We start from the raw sequence: 16,792 nt of genomic DNA, 5'->3' as shown, positions 1-16,792 counted from the left end.
TGCTATCGTGTTTGTTGAATTTATTATTTCCGTGTATATATATACAAATAAAAAATTCTAAAATACATATTTTTTTTGTTTTCTATACTCTGGCCCGCTAGATTTTAATTTTATAAAAATTGGCCCTCTAGTAACTTTAAGTTGCCCATCCCTGCCCCATAGGAACACCGCTGCGTATACTAGAAACATCCATAGGTTATATTCACATGTTGACTTTTTGCATTCATATTTATTAGGTAAGGAGTATAGACATATTTTATATGTTTTCTTAGAATTTATCAATTTATTAGGGGTGTACTTGGCTACACCCCTGCACCTATAAACAATGCAAGTTTAAAAATATTTCAATGCCAGTAAGGTAATAATTTACATGTTATTACCAATAAAATTATATATTTTTTTTATCAGTAGTCAATACAAAAATGATTTACCTTGACTTTCATTCCAATACTTTTTTATTTACCAACTATTTTATTTTAAAATAAAACCAATAAAATTATTTTTATATTTTTAATCAATTAAATTTTAGCTGCAAGAAAAAAAAATATTTATATAAATTATTTAATACATAAATATAAATGCACGAAGTAATTAAAGTCTATGATAAATACTCAAAATATTAAATATGAAAGAAATTAATTTCAATATAATTATACATGGACAATTATAATGTAATACATTACATTTGTAAAAATAGGACCAATCAAATGAAATAATCATGTACAAAATTAAACATCTATTCTTCATATGCAACTAACATTTATTTTCATATCACACCATTCAACACACCAAAATGTACTCCATGTTAAACTACAAAATTTTAATTCAGCAAATTGAATTCAATGATCATTCATCAATAACGTAACTAAAAAACCATAGTATAAAATATATAGATAACATTCTTAAATACATTATTCAATAAAATATAATTGCAATTAATTACAGAAGCATATCCAAAATTACATTAATATATTTATCATATATTATATCAAAGTTTAAATTAAAATATATGATACTTTTTTAAATATGAATTAATTTTCAATGTAATATGTAACAATTATTTAATAACAAAATAATAAAAAATAGTAAACCTAAGCATTTATTTATTATTTATTATTTAATCTTCTTAGTAATTTATAGTTTTTTATATTTCCATGTAAAAATTAATTTATTTCTATGACTATTATTATAGCGAAAAGTAACAGAGTTGATTCATATGTTCACCTATTATTATTTTCAATTTTCAGTCTATTTTCCTAATATTCAGTTTAAATTACTACTTAGTAATTAATTTAATAATATATGTTCTTTTTTTGCATTGGAAAACACTTTTAAGCTTGTTATTTTGTTTTTATTCTAATGTACCTAGTTATTTATTTTTTTTTTTTTTTTTAAACAGTAAAAACTAAAATTATAATATTAATTGTATAATAGTAAATTTCACAATGTTGAAATTATAATATATTAAAACAGTCTTTTGTTTAAATTTATACTATTTAAATATACTTATATTTGATTATTGTTAATTTTATAATGTAATTCAATTAAATAAATAAAAATATATATATATGCAAAATAATTGAATTAAATTTTTTTATAAACCAGTTATAATATGGATGACTTATATCATTTCAAGTGAATCTAATAACATAATTATGTAACATATAGACATATAGCATACCTATTTAAAGTGGTGGGAAGCTTAAGTTGAAATAATAATACCATCACATGATATAAAATTAAAATATTCATTGATTAAAAATAATAAAATTTGGGAAAAACTTAAAATTTATTTAGTAATTTTGTACATTAAAAAAAAATTGAAAAAAATAATTAATTTAAGACAAGTAATTAAACATTATCAAAATTAACAATAGTTAACATTATTATAATTACAACACATATGTACCCTTATTACCACTCAGCATCGCCAGTTGCTTTTTGAAAAACGTAATCATAACCATTTAAACTCATAATACCATCCTTGAAATAAAGCTTCCATTTATTCCTGCTTCGAGTAATCTATAAAAAAATAAGTTTTTACATGATTTTCAGTCTACGATAAAAAAAAAAAAAAATTAGATAAAAATAAAAATAAATGTTGGTGACTTAGACTTAAACTACATAAATTAATAATAAGATGTAAAAGATTTATAAATTTTAAATAGTAAAATATTTAAAACCTTTGATAACTACGAGGTATGTCCAGAAAGTAAACTCTGTAGGGCAATAAAAAAATGTAAGCCTGAATTTAAAAAGAAATTGTATTTACATATAAAGTATATGTACTGCACTATTATTCAACATAGTTACTACCACTTTTTAAGCGCTTATCATATTAGGCTACTAGTTTTTAAATTCCTTCCACATAAAAAGATGCCGCCTGCAATTGTAACCATGTCATTATCTTCGTTAAAGTTCTGGTCACCCATTCATATGTAAAATGTGATTTCATATGTAAAAAAAATATGAAAATCACTAGGTGCCAAATCTGGACTGTAGGATGAAATTTATGTTTTCATGAATTTTTTTCTCAACTTCATGTACCAAAACATCATCATTAACCAAAGATGGTCCATTTTAAAACACTTGAAATGTGACATAAGTACACCAACTAATCTTAAAATGGTTTGAAATGTCCCAAACATGTTAATGAACTAATCGAAATTATCACAATTAAGATAACAACACAAATGCGCAAAAAAAAATAAAAAACAGAACATACTTTCTGGATGTAACTTGTATTTATAATTTTTATTTAAAACATTTCTTTCGACTTACCTTATCGTATTGACATACAATAACATTATCAGTATCAAACAAATCTCCATTATCAACGTCACTCACATCATCACCAGAATTTAAAGGCTCCTGGAAATATAAAATATACAGTATACTAAATATCAACACAGATTACATTAAATTTAATCTAGAATTTCAACAATAATTAAAAATAAAAAAATTAAAACAATATGTAACCCACTTTAAAATAATAGTCAAATTGGTCAGGAAAGTGCAATATAAGGAATAACAAAAAATAAAAATAAAAAACAACTGTCACTAGCTACAATGGAAAACTAAGAAATCACTTAATAAAGTGGTGGTACATACTAAAACACATAATGTAAAAAAATGAGGGTGAAACAGATATAACAGCATTTGAGTGTAATCTAATAGGGAAGATACTCCAAGGAAGACCTATAAGAGATGTAATTGATTGTGACAGAAAACTTGGACATAATAAGAATAGATGAGTAAAGTAGTAAAAGACCAAATGGTGAGAGCGAAGTGAAGTTGACTGAAAAAACTAAAAAAGTATTAAAAATCAAGGAAAAAAGCAATTGTAGAATAAATATTAAAAACATAACTTCTTAAATTAATTCATTTTTTTTAGCAAACACTTACAGCATCAGAAGCACTGTTTTGTTCTTTGTCTTCATCTTCATCATCATCATCATCATTATCACCAATTTCATCATCAATATCATCATCATCATCATCATCATCATCATCATCTGATGTAGAAGAATCATTAGCTCCATCTATTTGAGTAATAGTTCTCTTAACACCACCAGTTCCATTCCCACTAATAAATGGTTGGTTATTTTGTTGTTGTTGTTGTTGTTGTTGTTGTTGTTGCTGCTGTTGTAGTTGTTGTTGTTGTAAAAACTCTGGTTGAGCAGTTTGAACACCTAGTAATTTCAAAATATTTAAAATAATTAATGAGCTTTTATTTAATAAAAATTTCAATAAAATTAATTATCCAACCTGAAATTGTCTGAGCAGAAAGAACACTATTCACATGCTGTTGTAAAAGTGATGTAGCTAGATGTGTAGGCAGTGCCATACTGTTAGTTATTACCGGACCACTAAGTATACTCTGTAGCATATTACCTACAAACAAAGAAAATTGACATTTTAATAAAATAATAGCTTAAAAATTAGTAATAAAAGGAAAGGTGACAAGTCTTAGATAAGTAAGTACACCATATCAAGTCTGATTGCCAATTTGAACATGGTCACCTGGTTATTCTACTTTCTAAGTAAGACAATACCGCTGAGAAAAAGAATCATTACCAGAAGTAGAAGAGAGCATTCCAACATGAATCAAAAAGTATTTAATAATCAAAACTATATAAATATTGAACCTTGTATGGCAGAGCTTGGAACTTGAATAGAAAGAACTCTAGATCCAGAATCTTGGGAACCAGCCTGTGCTGGTAAAGTTATTTGAATCGGAACATATTTATTTGCATAATCTGCAGGTAAAACTATAGAGTTTTGTTGAGATTGTGATTGTGGTGTTGGTTGTGATAGTGGCTGTTGTTGTGGTTGTTGTTGCTGTTGCTGTATTTTCTGTTGCTGCACCATTTTTAATTGATGAACGCTATTATCTAAAAATAATTATTTTAATTTATAATTATCAATTTTTTGACACCAAAAACCACAACAAATTTTAATCCAATATTAAGAAGAAAATATATATCAAAACATAAATATAGTACACTCACTGACTATTGTAGGAGTATATTGGCTCTTATTTTGCTTAACAACATTTGAAGGAACAGTTTTAGGAAGCTGAGTAAGTTCTTGAGGGGGTGGAGCATCCACTGCTTTACTAGCCATCACTTTAGACTCCCATGACTGACGTAATTCCATTAAAATTTGATCATCAATACCTTCTTCTGCAAAAAATTCTCGAGAGCTATTTATAGTATCTTCAATAACGGTTTGGTATAATTTCATCTGAAATAATTATTAACATTAATAACTATATCTTCAATTAAGATATAAGGTATTCAAATCATTAAAGCTGTACTTGTAATATTATGACCTGATTAAAAAACGTATTTAATATTTTCTAAATTATTCCTTCATTAAACTTTGACAACCAATTTAAATATATTAATGATTTACTATTGAAATAAATTATGAATAATTTCATTAAAACAATATTCATCAAATACTAATAATACTAAGTCAATTACCTTCAATGCTAATTGAAATACTTTAATAATGAAATAAGATTCTAAACTCATGGAAAACAGATATAATAATTCATACTTCAGTTAAAACTTAAATTAAGATATAAATAAGTTATATTTATGGTTACAGCAATGTTATTTTTTAAAACAGTAACTATTTTAAGCTTAACACTTATTTAGCGTATCAAAATCAAAAATCTATTTCTTAATCAGAATCCAATTAAAGCTACCCTAAATTATACAAGGATAAAAGTAAAACAGAAAATTGAGTTTTAGAATCAGTTAGAGTAAGAACAGGACTAGGATACACTTTTACCCATTCTCTTTACCTTGGACTAGAGAAAATTAAAAAAATAAATGCTACTATAGGTTTTGGTCCTGTAGGCTACTTGTAGGGACTATTGACTTTATGGCTTAAGTAGATGGCTGGATTATTTATTTATATGACTGCCCGAAATTACATTAGAATAAAGGAATGTACAATTATTTAAATAATAATAAATATTAACAACAAATTATATATTTAATAAGTTAATAAGTAAACTAATAACAATACAGATTTCAATTATGTCAGTACTAACTAATAACCATACATCTAATCTAATACATTATATTTTCTTTTACTTTAACTAATTAGCTCTAAATTAGCAACTTCAAAATTTAAAGGCCAAATATAATTAAAATTTTAAAAAAATAATAATTTTTACACTCGTATCATAAGAACTAATAGTCAGTTTATGAACATTTGGAAAATACTACATAAGATAATTGAATAACCTCTTGAGCGATATAAGTTTACTTACTGTAATGATAATCTTGTATCAAAAAATCACAATTGCAAATATTAAAAATGTTCCAGTAACAAAACCACCTCTATGAAACACGATAAGCAAAAAAATTAAATTTATTGACCTACAAAAATAACCTTCAGATAATAGTAGTTAAGCACATAGTACCACAATTTAAACTATACTATCAAATACTCTTCCACATTGTACTAAAAATATAACTAGTTTAGCTCAAGTAATTCGGAATCAGAATATTATTATCTCAACATCGCCCTTGTCAATCCAACACATATATGACATATGGTTAACATACCGTTGATTAATTTTAATAATAATACGGCGGATCATACGATGTACTCACCACAGTCGATTGTGACAGAGACATATTTGAAGTGTGTAGCAGCTAGAATGGAATAAAAGTTCCAAAAAAAGTAAATCACAAGAAATATTTAGAGTAGGAAAATAAATGTAACAACTGCAGCTAAACTATAAAAAACAGCAAACAAGGATTTTCAAGCAAAATAACCACCCAAGCTACTCCATGTGCTATGCCACCTTATATACTGTCAGCTAACATAGGGAGGCAGCAGGTTATAACACACCATTGACGTCATTGTGATACAGGTTCACCAACGCTATAGAATTTTAATATCGTACATTATTTATAACTGATATTAGAAATCCGTTATATTATTCTGCACTTATGCATAATTGAATCATTAAATGAATATTCGTATGTCCTACCAAATACCTATATTGAATTCACAGCATAGACAAGACTAGTAGTAGTGTCGCCGAATACGTACTCCAGGTAGTTTAATTTAACTGCCTAGAAAATTGGAATGTTAAAAAAGAACAAAATTGATCATTAAAAACTTTAAATTAATTTTTATATATGTTACTTGACAAGTATTTTCTATTTAAATTAGTAAATTTAATAATTAAATAGGTATTATATAAAATCTTTAATTATTAAAGATGTTTGAAAAAAAATGTTTTGGCATTTCAATGGGTGATAAATTAGAAGGGGTGGGTGGATAAAACTAATTATTTGAACTGGTAGTTTCAATTTCATTCGGAGCCACTAAATATTGATGGGATATTACGTTCCTTTCGTTCCCGGTCGTGATTTAAGATATATATCTTAAACAGTGTTCCAAGTTCACAAAAGGAACGATTTCAAATGACTCGTTTCATCGATCCTTTCGGTACTTTATATTATCATTAATTATCGTAAACTGGCAACGAACCTAATAACTGTAAATTCTATATAACGATGCCTTCACTATCTCAACAGTGCATTGTCGATTATTATTATTATTAAAAAATGGGTACCTACCTACTATAACCACAATTTAAGATTCTTATACAGATGTGTATAGTTATTATATATTTGCAATAATGCAATAAATTAATTACATGAGATGAAATTGAACTACTATTATGTACAGTATGGAACGTAAACCTTGGAACAATAATCAGAATAAACTAAACTATGTCATATTGTTATGTACACCATATTATATTACATATAATATATTATATTATATTATATATTATATTATTATAATATTATAATTATGATATTATGATATTATGATATTATATTATTATAATTATGATTATAATTATTATTAGTATCCTTAGTATGTATGTATTAATATGTGGGGATAAATGTTGACTATGCATTTTATCCATTTTTTACGTACATACATGACCGTTATCGAGGAGGCAGTGGTGTAACATCTAAGCAAGAGTGTATTCATTTCTTGTAAGCGTATTAATATTTTAAATAACGACTCAATAAAAAATAGTGTATTAGTTCTTATAATAATTGTTTGAATCAATAACTTCTTCGTTGACTTCCAAAAGTGCGAACTCAAAACGTGACTTGTGATCGGCGAAATTAACCAAACCGGTCGCAATATCCGAGCCTATAGACATAACCGAGCGGCTTACAACAATATTATAATCTGTAATATTTTTCAATATTAATTTGTTACATATATATAAACTATATTTATTTAGTAGAAGTATTAAATTTTAACATTTTTCTGAAATAGTAAAATTATGTCGTACATTTAAAATGTATTTAAAAATAAGGTAAGTACCTATACATATAAACTTATATTTTGAACTCATGACTGCAGGAATATGCTATAAAATTTATCCCTGATTGTGGTTCAAAATATTGAATACAAACATAAAATACATAACTTTTACTACTCAACAGATTAGAACGAATGGAAACGGAAAGCCCAACAACTTATCTGCTGCCTTTGACAACCTTATCGTGCTGTTCTTTTTTCCTTTATGGACATGACATTGTTTTATAAGGATCGGCAATTGGCAGCCATGAACTAAGGTATATAGTTATTATACACAAATATGAAATGTAATTTTTGAACAGTGTGGTCGAATTTAAGATATAAAATACTTTAAATTCTTTAGAAATGATGCTGATAATTTTTCGTAATCTATTTTTCGGCTAGTTTTTTTTTTTTTTGTTAGTAATTTTATCGGTATTCATCCGTATCTAAGTCTTTAACTTAATTTGAATTGTTAGACAAATTACGATTTACAATTAACATTTTCTAATGTCTCCGTGTATGTTGATATTTAGTAATATTTCATAATACTCATTTTAATATTGTCATTTCTAATATATTTTGATTTCATCAATTCAATATGATACCTGAATTTTGTGTATTTTATGGTGTCTTAACTTTTTCTTGGATTGAGTTTCTATGGGAACAATACTTAACACTAAGACAGGTATAGTATTGAGTATAATAGTTTTATTATTGAGAAGTTCATATGTGAATCATAGATATAGAAAAATAAATTACATTGCTTCTTGTAAATAAAATAAAATAATATAATTTATATTCTTAATATCAACACTAGGAAAATAAAATGAAGTGAAATGCAAATTTAAATCTTTATTTATAAATATTAAACAATAATTATTTTATTAAATTAATTTATTTTTTCAGAGAAGAGTATATAAAACAACAGAAAAAATACCTTCAAAATTAATTAGTACATTAGATGAAGAAACATTCCGTAAGGCAAAATCTTATGGTATTGATAAAAATAGTTTTAGCATAGCTGAAGAATGGTTTAATATGATATTTTCAACTGTAAGTAAAAATATTTTTAAAATAATTATTACATATTGTATCTATATAAGTTGTTTTAAGTATAATTTTTTTTATAATTGATATTTTCAGCTTAATTAATTTATAAATATTTATAGAGAGTATTCAATGAAGATTTATTATTTCTAAATGTTAGATAGAATTGAAAACCAATTTACATTGCCTTATTATTTTTTACAACATATATTGGAGTTTAATTAGACCCCTATCTCTTATTTCGATTATATTGTTTAATAATTGTCTTACATGTGTAAATTTGCTATGGCCTATATTATATATATTTATTTTTTTTATATTTCACTTAAAGAATTATCTTACCTTACTTGATATATTATTGAAGTTCTGTTAAATTGTATTTTTAACAATTACTGTTATTTCTTGTAGGTGTCTAAAGCATAAAATAATAAATGTACATAGAAAGTATCATAAATCCATTATTGATTTTTGTTTTATATGTCCATCTATACTTATCAAAATATACCTTTTTTATTTAGGGTTGCCAGATTGAAATCCTTATAATGTAATGTTCATATTGAAACAAAAATAAGTATATTCTTTTTTGATTTAAGTATTTATTAGCTAATACAAAGATATATTATTATTATATATGACGATGCTGATTAGAAAATCATGATATAATGATATAGTGTACAATATTATTGTGTTTTATTATTAAATAATACTATATTAAATGTTATTTTCTCTCAGCTTCAACAATTCATAGCTTATATAGAATGATTATTACCATTCATATTATTTTATTTTTTCTTTATATTTATCGTTTTATTCTGTCTGAAATAATATTGTCTCTCCTGTGAACATTATGTGTTCTTACGTTGTGGAAGTAATGGGAGTGGTTACAAGCAGTCACCACTAAAATATGGCATATAACGAAATCTTTTGATTGTATTATATGTTATACTTCAACGCTAACATCCTCTTAATTACATATATTACTCATAAACGTTATTTATTTATAAAATATATAACATTTTAAGTTTATTATTATTTTCAAAATTATATTAAAATTAGTTAAATTTTTATTGATGTAAAGAAATTGTAATATTCATAAACTAAAATGTTATAATGTAAATTTTGTGTAACAAGGAATAATATAGTTTCAATCAATAACTTAAAATGTCACAATAATAATTTCTTACTTAAAATGTTTAGGGGTTCATATGTTTGAATGGATTTACTTTATTCTGGAATCTTAGCAAATATTGCTTGATAGATACTAGATATAAAGAGAGTGAAATCATGATTAGCTGTGTCTTTATTTTGTTTATGAATACGATGGGTACACTGATGTCTTTGCCAATCTCAGCATATAACACCTTTATTATTGAAGAAAAACATGGTTTTAATAAACAAGTAACTTTTTAAATTATAATTAATTATTTACTTAATTTATAAAAATCTAATATTTAAAATTTTTAATTTAGAATTTAAGTTTTTTTATTAAAGACAAAATCAAGAATTTTTTATTGGTTCAAGTAATAGCTTTGCCAATTACTGCAGCAGCAATTAGCATTGTTAAATGGGGTGGACGTTTTTTCTTTATTTGGTTGTGGGTATTTTCTATTGTAACTTCATTATTCATTATGACAATATACCCAGAATTTATCGCACCATTATTTGATAAATATACAGCATTATCTGATGGTCCATTGAAAACTAAAATTGAAGAGCTTGCTAAACAAGTAAACTTTCCTTTATTCAAAATATATATTGTAGAAGGTAAAATATTTTTATAACTATATAATTTATTTTTAATTTTTAAAAGTGAAATTGGTTGATTACTAATTAAATCATTAATTTTAGGATCAAAGCGGTCAGCTCATAGCAATGCTTACTTTTATGGATTTTTCAATAGCAAACGAATTGTCTTATATGATACATTATTGAAAGATAGCAAAGTGACACCTGATAAAAAAATTGAAGAAAATGATGAAAATACTGATGTTGATCAGATTAAAGAAAAAGGAAAAGGAATGAATGATGATGAAATATTGGCAATCTTAGGACATGAACTTGGTCACTGGAAACTAAATCATGTATTATTTTATATTATAATATCTCAGGTAAAATTCATTATTTTTATCTTAATCATAATAATTTCTTTTAATTTTTTATTTTTATACTTTTATCCAGGTCAATTTATTTGTCATGTTATTTGTTTTTGGATGGTTGTATGACAATTCAATGTTATATCGAGCATTTGGATTTTATGAATCTACACATCCTGTTATCATCGGTCTAGCCATTATATTTCAATATGTGTTTTCTCCGTATAATACTGTTATATCTTTTGCTATGACCACACTAAGTAGACAACTTGAATTTCAAGCAGATGCATTTGCCAAAAAACTTGGGAAAGCAAAAGAACTTGAAAGTGGATTAATCAGGTTACATAATGATAACTTAGGATTTCCAGTTTATGATTCTCTTTACTCGGCTTGGCATCATACTCATCCTCAATTATTGGAAAGATTGGAAGCAATCTCTAAGACCGACTGAATATATTAAATTTAAATTAAAATTACAGATTCCAATTTAAATGTAAGTGGTTTCATATTTAATATTATTAATTTTTACACTCATCACTTAAGTTACGAGGTATCATTTGTTGTGTAAGTGTGCGCCAATCTTCTAGTCGACATGGCTGTGGACAACCTGGTAATTCAATTAACTCAATTTTCGAATCTTTCCATTCATAGTCTCTGTTGTATAATAGCTATTTTTGTTTTAAAATAAATAAATAAACATTAAGTGATTTACTAAAAATGCTATTATTTTTTACCTTAAGAATAGTTTCATTTGCAGCTGTTGCATATAACTCCATTATAACAGAAGCCCCGTAAAATGGATATGTTATATTTTCTATATTTAGTGTCTTAAGAAAAGGAACTATGGTTGAATCATGTCCTATGTGTAAATATATTTTTTTTGCTTCTGAGGACTTTTTTATTGATGCTTCCATCCGTTGTAAAACATCATTCAACATTTCACCTATTAAAAATATATTTATATTAATATTATTAAAACATACAAAAAAAATGTATGTAAATACCTGAATATAAACGTTTCATTTGATTGGTTTCAACTAATACAGTCATACAAAGCAATAAAAAATTCTCAAAATCTTGATATCGTTCCATTGCCCAATTAGGAATTGAATAGTTTGCCATGCGCTACATTAAGAATTTTATTAAATAAATATTCCATTCAAAGTTTTAAATTATGTTAATATATTGTGTTGTATGTATGTGTTTGATAATTAATTATAAATACAAATTTTTATATTTATATAAAATAACTACTTACTTCTGTGTAAATAGCGTCTACTAATTTCAATACTTCAAAAGTTGTAGTTAACGGGTTGGATGTGTGATTCTTCAAATAACTAATAAATGTTTTGACATTTTCTGTTTTCATTATATTTTCACATTTTTCATGTAATTCCATAGCATATTTTGGACATAGCCTTGGATCATTACTAAACTAACGTTTTATCTTGTTTTAAAGTTAAATAAAAACTATTTATTACAATATTGAAAAGTATTATTGAAAATTCATTGTAATTTTTGAGTTTAAGATATGTACATTTATCATTTAAATATATTATTTAATCTGAAAGCAATTTAAAAAAATTCTGTTATGCTTGTACTCCTATGAATTTAAGTATAGTTGTAAGTATTAATACATTTATGAAACTCATACTTATTTGTAATATTTAAATTTATAAATTATAACAATTTAAGCATAAAATGGATAATTATTATTTGAAATATAGTATTTAATTAGACTATGTTCTTGTATGTTCATTTTTATATGAAATTCAGTGATATTTTTAGGGAAGATCTTGGAAATTTAATTTTTGTAATGCAATTATATACAATAATTTGTATTAATACTGTTAAATATTTATTTTATTGTTTTATTGAGAAAAACACCTAAAAAAAAAGTATATAATATGTATTTGATTTTATTTGAAATGTATTATTTTTAAAATCCTTCAAAAGAAAAAAATTTCACTAGATTAGTGTGATATACAACACTAAAGCACATATTAATGATTTTATACAAGTTTTTTAATGAAGTATATTTAATTTCTACCTTACAAAGTTTTGTGTCACTACTTTCTATGCTATATGTGTATTAAAAATGTATTATTATTGATTATTAAACATGTGTTTATTTAATCAATATTATTACTCTTAATATAAATATCATCTTATTGTTATTACAAACACATCAACATTTATAACAATATAAGTATGATGTATAAATAATACATATAATATAACACAAATTACTAGTTATTTGTAAATGTTGCATTTTACTATATATCATAATATAATTATATGTACATTATTGTTCCATTATTTTAAAAATAGATAATTCAGGAAATCCTAAAATACATATATACAATTTTGTCTGATTATTATTAAATTTTAATTATGGTAACACTATTAACAAACATCATAATAACATAAAAATATATTATAAGTATTAACACTTACTTTTTGATGGTCTTTTGATAAACTCGTCTTTATTGGTATAGGTTGCCATTTTAGGTCTTTGTTCCATGTCTGCTCTTCATTAGGTGGGTACATACCTGCTAATAGGTACCCAGCAGTTTGGTAACAACGATCTACTTCTGTTGTAGATACATCAATCTCACTGGGTGTGTACCGCTGCAATGGATGCAAAAATCCAAGGTAACGTTCACGTAATGCTTGGCCTACACGGTATGAGTTCCATATACCCTGATCAGTCAATTCACCCAGACCATGAGCCCAAACTATGTTGTTAGTGTTGTTTTTGTATCGAATTAATGGTGCTCGATTCATGTGTCTCATCAACTATATAAGATAACACAAAACCAATTATTATTTTATAATTCAAACTAGAATTTCATAATATTAATAAAAATATTTGGTATTCATATGTGTGCTCAAAATATATTTAATAATATTAAATTCTTAGTTATTTCATATCTTTTACAAAATTTAGGATTAAATATAAAACAAAGATGGATAAAAATATTTTAAAATATGAAACCGATTTATTTTTTCGACATTTGACTTACCCAAAGTTTTGCCAATGTTAAATATAATATCAGATGCATAATATGGATTTTTTCAGAGGGTGGTGTTTTAATTTTATATTTATATAATATAGAACTTGTGTGGATTTTGCACTCCATTTTAGTCATCATAAAAATATTAATATTAATACATTTGTTCCAATATGAACCTTATATTAACATTTATTTTCTAGAAATCTAAACCATACATTATATAGCTACACTACTGAATACAATTAAGTAATACTAATTTTCTTTTAAAAGGCTTATTAATTCGAGGGTAACCTAAGATTAATACTATTAATTGTCCTGAAATCATCTAACTTAAATAGTGTTAAAAGCCAAATTATTTTTTAGTATATAGTATTCAAGTATTTAATTATTAATTGGTAGTATTATTGAATTGGAGTTACTATTGCTTTAATCATTTTTTTTTTTACAACTATTCTATTTAAAATACAATTATGATTTTATGACAGTAGTGACTGACAAAACCTTAATGTCAATAAATATATAAATATTATTGTATAAATTATTATTATTATTATTATTATTATTATAGTAAAAATAAAAAAATTAATTTAAAATATACCATTACTATATACTATATATACTATTTACTTTATTTGTTTTACTCTATAATTTTAAATATTATAAAATATCATATTTGTAGAATATTTAATATTAATCATATTTAAGAAATGTAACTGAACAATTGTATAACTAAAACTATTTTTACCAGTAAGTATTTATAAATATTTAAAAGAATTTAGTTAGTATTCAAAATAGTTATTAAAAATAGGTCTATTTTAACTATTTTGTTAATTTGGTGTATTATTTTTAGGTAAATACCAAGTGTGCCCGCAGAATAAAATCCTACCCGGGGCAAGATTAAAATTCGAAGGGTCACAACGTGTATTTAAAAATATATGAGAACAAAATCTAATACCATAGAAATCGGTACTCGGGATAATGTATAGTCTTAAGCGATATGCAGTCTTGTGTAAACATTGTAAACAAATAAATATGTTCAAGATTATATATTTTAGAATATCTAAAAATATGATAAATTTTACTAAACTTCATAAATGGATCTCAATAAAATTATGTTATAATTAATATGCATGGTATTAAATTAACAATAGTTTTGAAACAAAAATTCCCAGTAGAGGCAATGGCCCCTTTGCCTCCCCTGCAGGCGCCCATAATAAATACCTACTATATTAGTCAACCATAAAAATTTGCTGTTGAGTTAAATCATAATTTTAGGTAAAAAAAAACGTAAAAAAATAATTAATATACTTACAATAAAAACAAATTTCAACTGTAAGTTATCATCATTTACAGTTTTAGTTATGCACTCATTTACAACAATAACTAACAACATAATATACTTTAAACTAAAATAAATCATATTATTATAGTATTATATTCTATAGTATTGCTTATAGTCTTATATTAAAAATATATTAATAAGTCGATTGTCATTAAATCTTAAATTGGCCGTAAACTCGTAGGAAATAACCAAAAAATAATCTAATAAATTAAAGTTTTCAAGAGTCAAAATGTATTATCTGTAGGTATTAAATGTCTTATCGTCAATTTGATGAATATGTTACATAATATTGTTCAGTAAATAAATAATAAATAAATAACATAGATGAAACTTAACGTCTTACAACAAATTGTTTTATAATATTCGATGTTTGAACATTTGTTGTTCTATTGATAAAGTGAACCATGAACTATAATTATAGTATAACAGTCCAACCTAAATACTTAAATACAATGATAAACATAACTTCAATCAATATTTTGATAAAATACCCCTACCTACCATTATTATTTGTTGATTTAAAAAAAAAAAACTACCAAAAATATTCAAAGTTAAATTTCTACTTTATACCAAAATAGTAATTAAAGTACTACATCCTCAAAAAAGTTTGCCTAACTCAGTTCCAGGAACATCCCCTGTTAACACGACTCAAGTCCACCCCTCGGGCTCCTGCACTAAATTTCCACTGTTCAGTTTGTTATACACTATGCTACATTAGCCACCCAGTCAAATATAAAAATTACCCAAGATACAGACAACTTATATTTCTTAATCGTCCAATCTGATGAGAATTTATCATACTCCTTCAAACAAAGATAATTTTTCTAAACCTACGTTTAATGCCACTTTCTGTAATCTATCCTGTACATATGTTATTTCCTCCAATCATAAATATGTATAATATTTTTCAAGAATTGAAACATCATTAATTTATTTTAATTTAAGTATTACATGTATTGTTAAATAATAACCTATTATATTTATCTTTATCTAATTGCTATACGTTTATTACAAGTTTTTTAAATTTTATTGTTTTATCATACTTTGCATTAATTAACATGTTTTTCTATAATTATGAACTATATCTAACTATTGAGATTAATAGTTTAATATTAAATGTCAATATACTTATGATAAAAAAACCAACCCGTAATATATTATGATTAGGGATTAATAAACAAATCATATCTACCGTACTCAGAATTACCATAAATCAGTTGCGTGTAAAGTAAAATATAATTATATCAGGATTGAATAGGCAGATTACTAATTAGTAATCTACCTAAATATTACTTGTTTTTAATAATTTACAATTATAATTATAAATGCGGCGGCGTAGCCAGAAAGGGGGAATTGCTGGGTTATAAATCGGAGTTGAAATGTTTAAAACATATTTTAATCATTTAAATTAATCAAATGTGGTTTTGCTT

General features: G+C 24.7%; 3 protein-coding genes across 5 annotated transcripts; 1 reads left to right on the top strand and 2 right to left on the bottom strand.

Moving 5' to 3' along the window:
• Positions 1–1,824: 1,824 nt before the first annotated feature.
• On the bottom strand, positions 1,825–6,348 carry LOC112684896 (transcription initiation factor IIA subunit 1-like). Of its 2 annotated transcripts, none has more exons than XM_025556618.1 (7): positions 6,135–6,348; positions 4,512–4,746; positions 4,149–4,394; positions 3,769–3,894; positions 3,406–3,692; positions 2,782–2,871; positions 1,825–2,022 (listed from the first exon to the last, which is right to left on the bottom strand). In XM_025556618.1, the coding sequence occupies exons 1-7, from the start codon at positions 6,156–6,158 to the stop codon at positions 1,915–1,917; spliced, it is 1,116 nt and encodes a 371-aa protein (XP_025412403.1). In that variant the 5' UTR covers positions 6,159–6,348; the 3' UTR covers positions 1,825–1,914. The 2 variants fall into 2 exon arrangements, with proteins under 2 accessions (XP_025412403.1, XP_025412404.1); XM_025556619.1 differs by lacking the exon at positions 6,135–6,348 and adding an exon at positions 5,789–6,029.
• A 1,940-nt stretch (positions 6,349–8,288) lies between these two features.
• On the top strand, positions 8,289–11,471 carry LOC112684858 (CAAX prenyl protease 1 homolog). The gene is made up of 6 exons (XM_025556566.1): positions 8,289–8,548; positions 8,770–8,916; positions 10,108–10,308; positions 10,380–10,674; positions 10,759–11,018; positions 11,089–11,471. Exons 1-6 carry the CDS (start codon positions 8,462–8,464, stop codon positions 11,452–11,454), a joined length of 1,356 nt encoding a protein of 451 aa, XP_025412351.1. The 5' UTR covers positions 8,289–8,461; the 3' UTR covers positions 11,455–11,471.
• Positions 11,472–11,489: 18 nt separating this feature from the next.
• On the bottom strand, positions 11,490–15,783 carry LOC112684859 (lysosomal acid phosphatase-like). Of its 2 annotated transcripts, none has more exons than XM_025556568.1 (6): positions 15,706–15,783; positions 13,461–13,802; positions 12,262–12,438; positions 12,008–12,128; positions 11,738–11,946; positions 11,490–11,671 (listed from the first exon to the last, which is right to left on the bottom strand). In XM_025556568.1, the coding sequence occupies exons 1-6, from the start codon at positions 15,766–15,768 to the stop codon at positions 11,522–11,524; spliced, it is 1,062 nt and encodes a 353-aa protein (XP_025412353.1). In that variant the 5' UTR covers positions 15,769–15,783; the 3' UTR covers positions 11,490–11,521. The 2 variants fall into 2 exon arrangements, with proteins under 2 accessions (XP_025412353.1, XP_025412352.1); XM_025556567.1 differs by lacking the exon at positions 15,706–15,783 and adding an exon at positions 15,333–15,539.
• Between the last annotated feature and the right edge of the window lie 1,009 nt (positions 15,784–16,792).

The sequence above is a fragment of the Sipha flava genome, unplaced genomic scaffold (assembly GCF_003268045.1).
Source record: "Sipha flava isolate LNK unplaced genomic scaffold, YSA_version1 258_pilon_pilon, whole genome shotgun sequence".
Classification (NCBI taxonomy): Eukaryota; Metazoa; Arthropoda; class Insecta; order Hemiptera; family Aphididae; genus Sipha; species Sipha flava.
This window is presented reverse-complemented; position numbering and strand designations above follow the sequence as displayed.